A 14900-nucleotide genomic window follows, 5' to 3' on the forward strand; every position below is an offset into this window, starting at 1 on the left:
GTCTGGAGATTGGGCTGGCCATGACAGGGTCTTGATCTGGTGGTCCTCCATCCACACCTTGATTGACCTGGCTGAGTGGCATGGAGCATTGTCCTGCTGGAAAAACCAATCCTCAGAGTTGGGGAACATTGTCAGAGCAGAAGGAAGCAAGTTTTTCACACACACACACACACACACTGCCCACCACCCTGAATAAAATGAGAAACAGCTAGGAGTTATAAAAGTTTGTATTTATTGATTTTATATACCGGAACTCCATAAAAGTTGTCCTTAAAAGAGATACAACTTAGTGCAAATGTACACAAGGACGTTGCAGAGGTATTGACAGGACCGGGTCTGAGCTATACTATGGTGCTCCCTACAGTATTAAAGACCTCACACATGCACCTTGTCTGTGTTTTTGTGAGACTAACTAGTAGTGCATCATCCATATTTTTATAGTTTCATATGTTTATATTACCAAACAATAAAGATTAAAAGATCAACACCACACACACAGATCACCAATGCCCACAGATTTATCTTACCTAATGGTTAATCAGATAATCACAGCAGGTAGCTAATCAGAAGAGAAATGCCACCAGGTATGAATACGCTCTCAGACAGACAGGGTGAAACAGCAGCATTTCATTGCTCAGAGGAAACAGATAAACTATTTTCATTATTATTATAACTCAAGCAGGTTTTAGATCTGAGATGAACTGTTTGGCCACAAAATGGAGAAGGTCTTACTGGAATTATACTTTGGAGCCTAGTGGTTAGAGCGCAAGACCAGGAGCTAGGAGGTTGTATTGCTGAATCCCAGCTGGTTTCTTACTGGACACTGTCCTAGCTGGTATATGGAACCAGCACAGTTTCTTGCTGGCTTACACAGATGGCCCAATTCATAAACCTTTAAATGCTGTTTTAGGAAATGTTTAAGAGATTTTAGGTCAAACAAAAAATGAGAATTAACTAATAAACTCTTTCTAACAGTTGAAAAAGATCATCAAAATGGGCTTTAAAAACAGTCCTTAGCAGAACATTCCTAAAACATCCCCCAGTTTTATTGAGTACGACCAGAAATCTCAGATTTAAAGACTAATAACCAATGTTTTAAAAAAAACATTGATCTTTCATCACATTTATGCAACAATTCTAAAATGAGCCTATGATTCAGAACTTCAATCCTAGCTCCTGGACAAGATTTATTGTCTGGCTCATTCTTAAAATTATTTTGCACCATGAACACGGGCTGGCAGCACAGAACACGATCATGTACCAGGAAGTATATTGTTCGATTTATCCAAAAAAAAAAACCACACAAGCAAATAACATAATGATTGCATACTCAAATAGAGAAAGTAAGAAAAATAGATTTGAAATCCCTGGTTATTATTCCTTCTATATGGGAGAAAAGAAGGACACAATCTTTTGCCCATTCCCACATATGCTTTTTACAGGAAGTAGTTGCCTCACTTTAAATGGAACCCCTGCTGGACAAAAGGTGTAGGTGCAACGAGAGGCTATTCTGTAACTGCTTTCTGACTGTGTTCAAGAATGTAGCTGTCACAATTAAGACTAACTAGAGTCCATAACTTCAACCATGAGCACTAACCATATGGCCATACCTCCTCCTCCTTTCAAACAGACCCTTTTCCAGCTTCAAAAAGTGAATGCAAAAAAAAAAAACACATGCACCCTTCTGATATAATATTTCAATTGTGGAGTCTCTTTACTTAAGTGACTGAGAATATAGAGTACGGAATTCCTATAAGGTTTCATCATGCATAATCTTTGTGACAGGGTTCTGATCGGTTAGCAATTCTGATCACATGCATGACTATAGAAATCAGGTAATAAATATTTGTGTTCTCCGTTTTGGTTGGAGGCAGTGCCATTAGAGAAGGTAAGCACATACACTGTTGAATATCGCAGGAGACTTTTATTGCTTTAGCGTTTCCTATGTAAAGTGCAGCTGAACCAACTCACTACTGATTTAAAAAATGAAATTTAACAGACAAAACGTAGAAACAGGAAAAGCACCGGGGTAGTGTGGAAGGACTTCAATAAGGACTAGGTTATTGTGCGTGTGAAAATGGGATTTCAGGCCGCTGTACACTTTACAAAGTAACTTAAGTCTGCAGGATTTCAGCAAAGACAAGTGTAACACTCAATGTGTTCTACTGGAAACACCTCCCACAGTACCGACAGTCTTGTTTGGTCTCCACAGAGCTTAAAGGGTTATGAGAGAGTGGTGTGTGGGGTGGACTGCTATCCAGAGAGATGAATGGGTCTCCCCAGGGTGTCTGTTGACAGACAAGCAGCACTGCCAGGTTATACAGCTGTGTTGAGGCATTGAGATCAAGACTTGCAGCACAGTCCTGTGCCTTTCCATTGATGAATCTGTTAACTTTTTAAACACTGCTCAAGCCTGAATACAAAGGTGCTAACCACATGGTCACTACTTCAACATAGACAGTCCATTAAAGGAGCACTTAGAGGCACTAGCTTCAATTCCCTTTTTTTAAATTTTTTTTACTGTTCCCTTATCTTTTTATGATATTACCTGTATCTATGACAACTAGAACGGAAGAGCAGCTCCTGAGCTCAAGTGAAAGCACCGTACAGTATGAGTGCAATTGTAATAAGAACTGAAAACATCAGAAAAAGGGGGCATTAAAAAAAAAAAAAGGAAAGAAGCTACTACTCTTCGTCAAGGTTATAAAACAAGGGCAGAACACACTATTACTGGTGCAGGATTTGAAAAACATTTCCAGGGATGCTCAAAATCAGCTAATCAGGGCAAACCGCTAGTCTGTCAGCTGCTTTCAAAACTAGCAGATTCAAAATGGAGATTTCTTGAAGTCTGAAAGAAAACTGTAGGCAAAATTCTCAAAGCCTTTTGATTTTTATTATTAAAACTATTTTCTTTTGTAAAAAAACAAAACAATAAATTACAATTCTAAAACAACTGGTTTGGTGTTTTTTAGTTCAGAATAAACCATGCTACTGAAGAGAAAAAAAGCTTTCAGAGTCTAGCCCACTGCGTATTAACGAACACTACAGAACGACCCACAAATTGTGTTTCAATATTTAATTTTTTAGAAATCCACTTAAATTCAGATTTCAAATGGATTTTTTAGTTTATCAGAAATTTTAAAAGGAAACCTGGCAATAAGGTAACCAAGCAGCTCCATGTTCACCTGGAGAGTTTGGGACAGCTCAGGTTTATTAACCTCCATCTCAGTGCATTCTGGCATCCTGTATCTCTCTGTTCTTTAAGGGAAGCAGGACTGCACTTGCCAGAACGCATTGTAATGTCAGTTTGAAAGCCTAAAGTGAAACTGGAAGCATATAGTCTCCCTACCTAGCATCCCTGGTTTTCAATCCTCTAGCATTCAAAACAGTGGTTCCAGGAAGCGGCCCCACAAGCATAGTTGTAGATGTCTTTTGACTATCAGCCAGGATTGCTTTTATAAGGGTACAGAGGAAAAAAAAGGGAGAGTATGTTGAGGAGAAAGAAGACAAAGACAATGTCTAAACCCACTCCAAGTTCTAGACCCAGATATCCAATATTCCAGCAAAGACTTGAACAGGAGTTTCCAGCCCTGGTCAACGCAAAGTTCCACCCTGCATGGGTCAGCAGCATTTAGAAAGGTGTGGATATGTTGGGATCCTGGGAGTGCAGCGAAGCGGGTGGGTGTCTGGGTTCTTGTTGTCAGACAGCCAGGGGTCCGCAGTGTCTGGGCTGTGGGCGGCCCTCCCTCTCCTCCTCCAGGTCGATGTTGCTCGCGGAGATGCAGGGCTGCAGGCACCCTCCTTCAGACCTGTATTCCTCCCAGGACCCCGGCTCTACACAGGGAGACAGTGTTAGTGTGGGAGACACTGCTGTGAAACTCACTGCTCACCAAGACAACTGAACTGTGGGGACTGTAGGGACCAGGCAGTGCAGAGGCAGCTAATTAATATTTGCCTATTAACGTTTGGGTTCGAGGTCAGCTCTTTACAAGTGAGTTTTGTCAGTGGCCTCAACTTCAAGACCATGGACTTTAGTGTAATCCACATCACAAACACGGGCATACAATTCTGCAGAAGCACAGCTGGCAGTCTGTTTGAAAAAGGCACAGGGCTGAATGCCAAATTCACAACCCTTATTTTTTAAATAAAGAGGCTATCTCATGAAAAACCATAACATACAATGTCTATGTCATGAGTGGACGCAGAGACAACAAACAAGCCTTTGGGCAAGTTTGTTATCCTTCCGTCGCACACCCTAGATCAAGCTACTGAATGGTAAGTCAGAAGGGAGTCCGTAGAGAGCTTACCCCTTCCAACAGGGAAGCAGAGCAGTGCATTCTTCAGACCTAGCTGTTTTGTAGTCTTTTTGAAATTCCTCTAGTATACTCATCCGAATAGACATTTAGATCAAAGTTTACTTCCACCTTAAAATATTTTGTGAACATCAGCTTTTCATAAATAGTTTGTTTTAAATGACACACAGTATGCTTAGCGCAATAGAACGTATTAGCGGTGCAGTGTGTCACAATGAAAAAAAATTCTGACGAAACAAAAAAAAAAAAAAAACTCATGGAAGAGTGCTATAAATAAATATATACTGGCTGGTAAATTAATGTGCATTCCACTTGAGAATAAATAAATCATACTAAGTCTTTTTCTATGATTCAGTGGTGTAGTAGAAGCAGCGGTAGTCGTATATAGCACTAGTAACTTCCAAATACTCTTTTTGGTACAGTGATCCTTAACTCCTATGGTACCATACCTATTCCTCAATGTTTACTGGGCACGAGTCAGACGCCAAAGCTGTCCACAACAATGGATAGCAGGAGAGGGAGGGAGAGGGAGAGGGAGAGAGAGAACAAAAAGACACATTTACAGTGCACAGGAATAACCTGCTGGACAAAATGGTGACAAACAGACTGACAAGAAATAGAACTTTGATGGTGAATATGAACATAGAGTACACAGGTCTCCCGGGGTGAGAGACAGGGGGTATGTCCACAACGGAAACCTTAGACCCCAGACCTAGATGTCTGGGTACACTGTGTTAAAGAGCATCTCAAAGGCCAGTGTTCCTTCTAAAAGACACGTCCTCTGGTTGCAGTTACTGGTGGGTGAAGTACAAGTTTAATTAATTATCAGCATTTGGAGAGGATGATTGTTGGACTTCTAAGCATTTTGTTTTTGGTGCTCTTGAAAGGTAAGGGGCAAATGGCACTGATTACAGCCAAGCCCCAAGATAGCTTCCCCTCCCAGCTCTGCAAGCTGGAGAGCACCTCCGTGCTTCTATTGAGCCTGGGACTCCAACAGCAACTGCACCAAATTGTGTGTTGCTTTTTAAAGACATTTTGAGACCATTCATTATACTTGTATAGTGATTCACTGCACTGTCTAGCCCATCCATCAGGGCAGGTTTCTTAGCAGAGGCCTACTTGTCCCTTTCTGTGTTCAGAGTGGTGCTTATGAAGCTCTCCGGGGCTAAACTCCCCCACCCGGGAAGCAGAGACACAGGCACAGGTAAGAGTGGCAGGAATGGGAAGTCAAGGCTTAGCGAAGCAGACAGGAGCTGGCAGACACTGAACATGAACTTCACACTTGGATGGAGACACACATTTGAAACTTAAACATGTTGCTTTTTTCAGGGACTAGACAAAAAAGTATAATAAATGTAAATAATATTAAGGATGGAAACGAGAGGTATGAATCGAAAACAGTGTTCTGGAAAAATGGGACTTTCACCCAACTCCCACATGACGGTTAATTGTCGGGGTTAATCATTTACATATTTGAAGTCCAACTATCTTAAAAATGTTGTTTAGTAGCCAACTTTTAAAAACGGGTATATATTGCATTGCTCGGCCCTACAAACTTTTTAGATCCATCAAAAAATAGACCTGTTGACCATGTGAAAGGCTAGTGGCGCCCCCCATGGGATGTTTTTATAAACAAGCTCCTAGTTTATACTACTGTATATCTGTTGATGGTTAAAATGAACCACAGTATCGCAAGTCTCACTCAGTGTAAGAATCAAATATTAGAACATTATGCATTATAAAAACACAAGGGGCCGTGATAGAGGTCTCGGGTAAATGTTATAGAAAAGTTTATTTTAGTGCCACTGAATATTATCTGATTAGGGTTTGGGTTTTCTGATTTTATTTTTGTACTTGTTTAGGTTAAAAACCTTACTTTTAAAAAAGTATCAGGCTCAATGTTGTCATACTCCCAAAAAATAAAATGGCAAATACAATTATTAAAACAACCTTGATTTTACAAAAAATATCACCTATCACATAAGAACTTGTATACAGTCAGCACTCGCGTATCCGACCCTATCAAATTTTGACTTCAGTGATGGTTAAAAGAGTGTGACGCATATCTGATTATATCATTTTGGCCCATTCCAACCCTTGTCCATTTTTCAGGGAACACAAAAAATACATAGCTGAAAGGCTTCCATTTAATGTACTGCAGTTGATTTTGTTGGTACAGTACTATATTTTCAGCAGAAGCAGTACTTTAATTCAGATCGATAGGAGTCTGAAAATATCACTTGCCAAAAAGAGACAACTGTGGACACGTGGAGTGTAATACAGTACATACTTTTTAAATCCGGTATGTATTGTAGCAGTATGCAAAATTCCCCATTAATGCAAAATGAAATCAAAATGTTACCCATGCACAGAACTGCGTAAAACGTAAAAGGCAATTGCAATTTAGCAAAAGATTAAAAAAACACCAGTTTCCAGAATTAAAACAATATCCAAAGTCAGTATTCAAAATTGCAGAATATAGTGCTCGATGAGGCCCGAACATCACAGTTAACTTGCAAATGAAAATGCACAAAAACAACTAAAGATCACAGATTTTAAATTATATATATATATATATATACACACACACACACACACACACACATATACATCACAGTATCTAAAACTGTTTCTAAAACTGTTAAATTACAGTTGCTGGTCTCGTTCGCTTTGTTGTTTCTCTGTAACTGCACAATAAAGACAGACCGATTTGTGCATTGCGAAAAAAAAAAAAAGAAAAACGCAGGCTGTGACGGATAATCAAATAAATTGTAACATTGAAAAGATGGGCTTTGTATCAGAAAACTGGTGATGGAGTCGGAAATCACGTGTGACGGGTAAGTGCATTAATGTGTTACATATATATATATATACACACACAGACGTGCTCAAATTTGTTGGTACCCTTACAGCTCATTGAAATAATGCTTCATTCCTCCTGAAAAGTGATGAAATTAAAAGCTATTTTATCATGTATACTTGCACGCCTTTGGTATGTCATAGAATAAAGCAAAGAAGCTGTGAAAAGAGATGAATTATTGCTTATTCTACAAAGATATTCTAAAATGGCCTGGACACATTTGTTGGTACCCCTTAGAAAAAATAATAAATAATTGGTTTATAGTGATATTTCAAACTAATTAGTTTCTTTAATTAGTATCACACGTGTCTCCAATCTTTTAATCAGTTATTCAGCCTATTTAAATGGAGAAAAGTAGTCACTGTGCTGTTTGGTATCATTGTGTGCACCACACTGAACATGGACCAGAGAAAGCAAAGGAGAGAGTTGTCTGAGGAGATCAGAAAGAAAATAATAGACAAGCATGGTAAAGGTAAAGGCTACAAGACCATCTCCAAGCAGCTTGATGTTCCTGTGACAACAGTTGCAAATATTATTAAGAAGTTTAAGGTCCATGGAATTGTAGCCAACCTTCCTGGGCGCGGCCGCAAGAGGAAAATCGACCCCAGATTGAACAGAAGGATAGTGCGAATGGTAGAAAAAGAACCAAGGGTAACTGCCAAAGAGATACAAGCTGAACTCCAAGGTGAAGGTACGTCAGTTTCTGATCGCACCATCCGTCGCTTTTTGAGCGAAAGTGGGCTCCATGGAAGAAGACCCAGGAGGACTCCACTTTTGACAGAAAAACATAAAAAAGCCAGACTGGAATTTGCTAAAATGCATATTGACAAGCCACAATCCTTCTGGGAGAATGTCCTTTGGACAGATGAGTCAAAACTGGAGCTTTTTGGCAAGTCACATCAGCTCTATGTTCACAGACGAAAAAATGAAGCTTTCAAAGAAAAGAACACCATACCTACAGTGAAACATGGAGGAGGCTCGGTTATGTTTTGGGGCTGCTTTGCTGTGCCTGGCACAGGGTGCCTTGAATCTGTGCAGGGCACAATGAAATCTCAAGACTATCAAGGCATTCTGGAGCGAAACGTACTGCCCAGTGTCAGAAAGCTCTGTCTCAGTCGCAGGTCATGGGTCCTCCAACAGGATAATGACCCAAAACACACAGCTAAAAGCACCCAAGAATGGATAAGAACAAAACATTGGACTATTCTGAAGTGGCCTTCTATGAGTCCTGATCTGAATCCTATCGAACATCTATGGAAAGAGCTGAAACTTGCAGTCTGGAGAAGGCACCCATCAAACCTGAGACAGCTGGAGCAGTTTGCTCAGGAAGAGTGGGCCAAACTACCTGTTAACAGGTGCAGAAGTCTCATTGAGAGCTACAGAAAACGTTTGATTGCAGTGATTGCCTCTAAAGGTTGTGCAACAAAATATTAGGTTAGCGGTCCCATCATTTTTGTCCATGCCATTTTCATTTGTTTTATTATTTACAATATTATGTTGAATAAAAAATCAAAAGCAAAGTCTGATTTCTATTAAATATGGAATAAACAATGGTGGATGCCAATTACTTTTGTCAGTTTCAAGTTATTTCAGAGAAAATTGTGCATTCTTTGTTTTTTGTGGAGGGGTACCAACAAATTTGAGCACGTCTGTATATATATATATATATATATATATATATATATATATATATATATATATATATATATATATATATATATATATATATATATATATATAAAATGCGAATTGATTCGTTTCTTATTACAAGGACGGTAAAACACAACAGACGTATATCTGAGTGTCATATATCCGAGTGCTGACTGTATTACATAATGGCCAAAGTGATCTGTCAGGAAACTACAATTTTATGATAATCAATTCAGAACCTCTATTGAAGTATGTCAATGTTTCAAGTTTTTGAATCAAACCATTTCCACAGACCCCAAACTGTTGCTCAGCTAACTCAATAAACAATCTCTGTGCCTGCTAGTTTATATTGATTCTAAAATAATGCAAATTTTGGTTCCGGAAATGAAAAGTCTGTAACAGTATTTTAGTCGAGCGTACCTGTCTGAACAGCAAACAAGTATTGGTACTCGTATAGATATATAGACATAGGTTGGGAATATTAAATGTTTGGACTATATATGTATGCTCCACCAAACCCTGCCACCCCCAGTACATATATAGCCTGTGGTATAGCCAATGCTTTTGGCCATGTGGAAATATTGCATGGGTGTGGCCCCCAGTACATCCATCCGCTCTCTAGGGTTGATAGAAAGTCCATGTTCAACAGATTGCCACTCACCAGCGTTGCAGGCCTCAGGGCAGGGCTCATTGTCCAGCCCTGGCAAGCTGTGACTCAGGCCCTGATTGTTATTGTCAAACTCAAGACAGGGCGCCACACTCCTCCTCCTCCTCCTCCTCCTCCCACCTGCAAGCGAGTCAGAGGTCAATCAACAGCGGACACTGGGGAGTGGACAATGAGGTGGAGAGAGGAGGGGGGCACACCTCTGTCGAACAGACCTCTCCTGCCAATATCATCTCCTCAGCTCCATGTCTTTGAGGCCTCTTTAAGGCCTGTCATCAAATAGTCTTGTTTTGTGGGAGCCGATAGGACTGCTAATATCTGGCAAGGGAGCCCCATTCGGAAGAGTGTGCTGCAGTTGAAAGCAGTTTCTCTACTGATCTGTCTTTAAGAATACACTGTGCTGGCATGTGTCTATGCAAGACACTTTTATTCCCAATACCCAAGTATGCCCTTGAAAGGAGATTCCAGTGTGTGTTTTTGTTTCTGGTAAATATCTGAATGTATTATTTTTTCTTATTTGAATGCGTACCCTCATTGATGACTACATGGTGCTCATTCATAAAGCACAGATGAGTAGAGATTTGTTTTTATGAAACGTGGAAAAAGTTTTCCTGAATCACACTCTAGAATGCTTAGAAAAAGTGGATCAGGCATTTCACACAAGATGCTAAACCAAAAGCTTTATACTTCAGTTTTTTCTGTATTACAATCTGAATACAGTGGCTCATCTTCATTCTCACAAGCCTCCCATTATTAGGCTGTAGTTTTCTACAATTTGATTTAGTTGAGGCCCACTGATCATGACCGTGAAGCAAGTATGAGAGTCAAGGGGGTCGTAATACCTGGTGCACAGGAAGGAAGTGAAGAACAAGCACAGGAAACAGAAGTGCTTAATATACTAAAAATAGGCTTCATCCAAGTCCAAATGAAAATAAAGTCTGAAAGACTGCAGAGTTGTTGTTTTTTTTGTTGTTGTTGAAATCATTAATTATAGGGTGTGTTGATTAAACTTTTTCCATGTAACGTACAATTTAGGATTTAAAAAAAAGACAAAAACAATGAAGAAAAAACAACAAAAAGCAGACAAAAAAAAAACAGAATTAAGAAATCATATAAAATTCATCATGTCTTTGTTTTCAGAAGCCTGAATCGTACCATTCAGAACACGCAACAGTATTCCTGATTGGTACTGCACTACTCAGACCCCCCGCGACAGTCATGGTACAACCCGTAAAATAAAACTTATATGCACTCATATGCACTGTTTAGGTAATGTAAAAAACTATCACTATTAACATATGATTGGATGTACATTCATTGATGGGTTCTTAATTCATGTTGCAAATTACAGCATTTTAAAATTAACCAATGTTGCTGATTTATTTTTCTTGTATTGATTCAAAATATAATTCATAAATTTATTTCAGATTAATCATTGTCCAAAATGTTCTCCCCTCCCGCTCATCCACAGCAAACAGACTGGACCAGCATTCCAGTTGATGCGTCACAGAGACAAGCAAGGACAGAAGCAAGTATCTTAATGTCAAGGGTATCTTGAAGGTAAACAGCGAATTCATAAACACTTCCAACCACATTATAGTGAGTATTTACAGTATCACCGAGAACAACTACACACTCAAAAGAGCCGAATTGTACGACACGAAAAGAAACTTAAATTCAGTGACAAATGTCTTCAAACTTCAAGTGGAAATGTTTGGCAATTAATTTATTCAGAGAGCCCATGTTCCTGCTTCACTCGCTCTCACATGACTCTTACTGCAGTGAGAATGTTGCATTAATGAATGATGCTGCATCACATTGTGTATGAGAGGCACCGGTCCTTCTGTTCAGACTCGTTCTAGTGAAGCTAGAATTAGAAATGGCATCATTCATCTACATACATACTGTATGAACCAGGAGGGGAAGATCCAAATGTAACCAATACTTTAACTGTTGGACTGGCCTCAGCTACACACAGGGAATGCATTGGACTTGCATTGTGGGCAGTCTACTGTATTGCACCTGACAGAGGTGGAAATGAAGCATGAGGATATACAGACACAGCCAAAAATGCAACTGCTAATATATTCAAGAGAGATTTTACTCACACGTGGGAGGTTATTATAAGATGGGCAGCTTGTGAAGTTTCCCCGTTTAAAGATGTATTAATTGAGATTCCCCATCATTAACTTAACTGTTTTACAGACTACTTTATTTTCACGTTCCTGCCACCACACAATAAAGTCACTTCCTGTGCAGCACAGAAAGAAATGGAGTGCTAGGCACAGGAGGGTCCTAATTCTGAATAGTGGTAGAACCTTATATGTAACTAGGCCCTACACCTGCAATTCTAACAAAACAAGCAGTCTTTTTACCTAAAATAATGTATTAACAGATTAACCCAAGGGTGTGGGAGGTCTGCTAGGCAGCTCACTGTTGCAGCCGTTTATTGTACAGAGCAGGCCTAAGGCACTCTTGAAATTGTACTGCCTTGTATTGTATTGTGTGTGTTGAACTACAGCCTGCCCTGTATTGTGTGTGTTGCAGTACAGCCTGCCCTGTATTGTGTATGTTGCAGTACAGCCTGCCCTGTATTGTGTGTGTTGCAGTACAGCCTGCCCTGTATTGTGTGTGTTGCACTACAGTCTGCCCTGTATTGTGTATGTTGCAGTACAGCCTGCCCTGTATTGTGTGTGGTGCACTACAGCCTGCCCTGTATTGTGTGTGTTGAACTACAGCCTGCCCTGTATTGTGTGTGTTGCACTACAGCCTGCCCTGTATTGTGTGTGGTGCACTACAGCCTGCCCTGTATTGTGTATGTTGCAGTACAGCCTGCCCTGTATTGTGTGTGTTGCACTACAGCCTGCCCTGTATTGTGTGTGGTGCACTACAGTCTGCCCTGTATTGTGTATGTTGCAGTAGAGCCTGCCCTGTATTGTGTGTGGTGCACTACAGCCTGCCCTGTATTGTGTGTGTTGAACTACAGCCTGCCCTGTATTGTGTGTGTTGCACTACAGCCTGCCCTGTATTGTGTGTGGTGCACTACAGCCTGCCCTGTATTGTGTATGTTGCAGTACAGCCTGCCCTGTATTGTGTGTGTTGCACTACAGCCTGCCCTGTATTGTGTGTGGTGCACTACAGTCTGCCCTGTATTGTGTATGTTGCAGTACAGCCTGCCCTGTATTGTGTGTGTTGCAGTACAGCCTGCCCTGTATTGTGTGTGTTGAACTACAGCCTGCCCTGTATTGTGTGTGTTGAACTACAGCCTGCCCTGTATTGTGTGTGTTGCAGTACAGCCTGCCCTGTATTGTGTGTGGTGCAGTACAGCCTGCCCTGTATTGTGTGTGGTGCAGTACAGTCTGCCCTGTATTGTGTGTGTTGCACTACAGCCTGCCCTGTATTGTGTGTGGTGCACTACAGTCTGCCCTGTATTGTGTGTGGTGCACTACAGTCTGCCCTGTATTGTGTATGTTGCAGTACAGCCTGCCCTGTATTGTGTGTGTTGAACTACAGCCTGCCCTGTATTGTGTGTGTTGCACTACAGCCTGCCCTGTATTGTGTGTGGTGCACTACAGCCTGCCCTGTATTGTGTATGTTGCAGTACAGCCTGCCCTGTATTGTGTGTGTTGAGCTACAGCCTGCCCTGTATTGTGTGTGTTGCAGTACAGCCTGCCCTGTATTGTGTGTGGTGCACTACAGCCTGCCCTGTATTGTGTGTGGTGCACTACAGTCTGCCCTGTATTGTGTATGTTGCAGTACAGCCTGCCCTGTATTGTGTGTGTTGAACTACAGCCTGCCCTGTATTGTGTGTGTTGAACTACAGCCTGCCCTGTATTGTGTGTATTGCAGTACAGCCTGCCCTGTATTGTGTGTGGTGCACTACAGCCTGCCCTGTATCGTATTATTTGTGTTGTAGTACAACCTGCTGCTTTGCTCGCTGCTGTAAACACAAATTGAAATTCTTAGTTACCCTCCTCTTGAGTGGGCGACGGACACTCCTCTTCAGTGACATCATTTCCCTAGAAACAAAGAAAAACAAAACGTGGTGTCCGTGAGTTGCAGTCTCCCGTTTCCTTTACTGCAGGTTCACCTCTAGAGTGTACAGGCTCTCCAGTGACCGAGAACTGGATGGCATTGTTAAACCCCTGCCCTTCTGCATTGCCATGGAGACTAGCCCCGCCCCATTCTCTTACCTGAACTAAACACAAATATTGGGATGCAAGCAACTACTGCAGCTTTCACCCACTGAAAACCTGATTTGGTAGCCTGCCACAAACACAATGCAACACAATGCTGTAGAGGGGCCCAGGATGGAATGTCAAGCAGCGGGTGTTCTGGTCTCTCTCTGTCTAATGTTCAAATATCATCTTACTTGGGTTGGCAGTTCTCTAAACATATCAAGCTCTAAAAGATTTACATCCCTATGGCTGCCTTCATTATGATATGCATCACCAGCAGAGGGATAATAAAGGAAGAAAATAGACCAGAGGCTCTGTTGAGTGTGCAAGGAAGGGCTTTGGGCCTGTGCTCCAGGTGCGGTTACCTCAGAGTCCTGTTCCTCAGCATCGATCGCTATGAAGTTGGTTTCCTGAGTCTCCACGGGGGTTTCCTACCACAGAAACAAGACCAGGCTTTCAGAGAGAAACCAGAAACAATGACAAGTACACTCTTACAGAGCAACAACAAATTCAGCGTTAACCTTCACAGGTAATGTCCACAGGTAATGACCACGGAGGATAGTAATTATATTATAAACCAAACACAACCCCCACCCCCACGCTTCCCTCCCCGCTCACCTCTCCTTCCTGCGAGGGGCCCTGGCTCTCCACTGGGGTGTCAGGGGGCTCCCCATCCCCATCAGCACCCCCAGCCACGTAGGATCCTGACATGGAGGACATGGTGTCGGTGCTGAGCTGAGAGTGCCGGCTCCGAGAGGAGGCCATGGACATCACGGACTGAGCCAGGCTGCTGCTCACGGGATCTGAGGGAGTTGAATGACAGGGGATCCCTCAGCATCCAGCCTGACTGCAACACTAGCTTTCATCTGATAACCTGCCACAGACCTCATCCCCAAAAGCTGTGTTAAAGTGGTTACAAATGAATTCCAGAAAACCTATACTGCGTGTGCATTAGCTACATAGGCGTCGTATGTATTTTCACTTTAAAGCATGTCTAGTACTATATTAGGTTAGTGGAAATTAAGTTTCCATGTCTGTTTTCACAGGATATCTGTTACACGCACCTCCTGGGTCATTTCACCACAGCTTATTTCCATAATATTAAACTCTCAGACATCCCACCTATCAATCCACCAGAATACCAAATGGAGGACTGTGCACCTAAGTGGAAAGAAGTAGAGCAAGCTGTGAAAAAAGCAAGGGCTTCATCATCTCCAGGGCCTAATGGAGTTCCG

At 41.5% G+C, this 14900-nt stretch overlaps 1 protein-coding gene across 6 annotated transcripts in view; it reads right to left on the minus strand.

Annotated features, from left to right (window-relative positions):
- Positions 1-215: 215 nt before the first annotated feature.
- The window catches only part of LOC117423500 (E3 ubiquitin ligase RNF157-like), a 43934-nt gene continuing 29249 nt past the window's right edge, over positions 216-14900 (minus strand). For 3 of the 6 annotated variants that reach the window (XM_058989947.1, XM_034039388.3, XM_034039387.3), the window contains exons 15-19: positions 14284-14468; positions 14031-14096; positions 13458-13506; positions 9485-9610; positions 216-3834 (exon numbers count right to left, since the gene is read on the minus strand). In XM_058989947.1, the coding sequence (XP_058845930.1) occupies positions 3701-3834; positions 9485-9610; positions 13458-13506; positions 14031-14096; positions 14284-14468 (560 nt within the window). In that variant the 3' untranslated portion in view covers positions 216-3700. Of the gene's footprint in view, positions 3835-4762; positions 4804-9484; positions 9611-13457; positions 13507-14030; positions 14097-14283; positions 14469-14900 lie in introns of all 6 variants that reach the window. The other 3 variants (XM_034039389.3, XM_034039391.3, XM_034039390.3) reach the window with 3 other exon arrangements.

The sequence above is a fragment of the Acipenser ruthenus genome, chromosome 17, assembly GCF_902713425.1.
Source record: "Acipenser ruthenus chromosome 17, fAciRut3.2 maternal haplotype, whole genome shotgun sequence".
In the NCBI taxonomy this organism is placed as follows: domain Eukaryota; kingdom Metazoa; phylum Chordata; class Actinopteri; order Acipenseriformes; family Acipenseridae; genus Acipenser; species Acipenser ruthenus.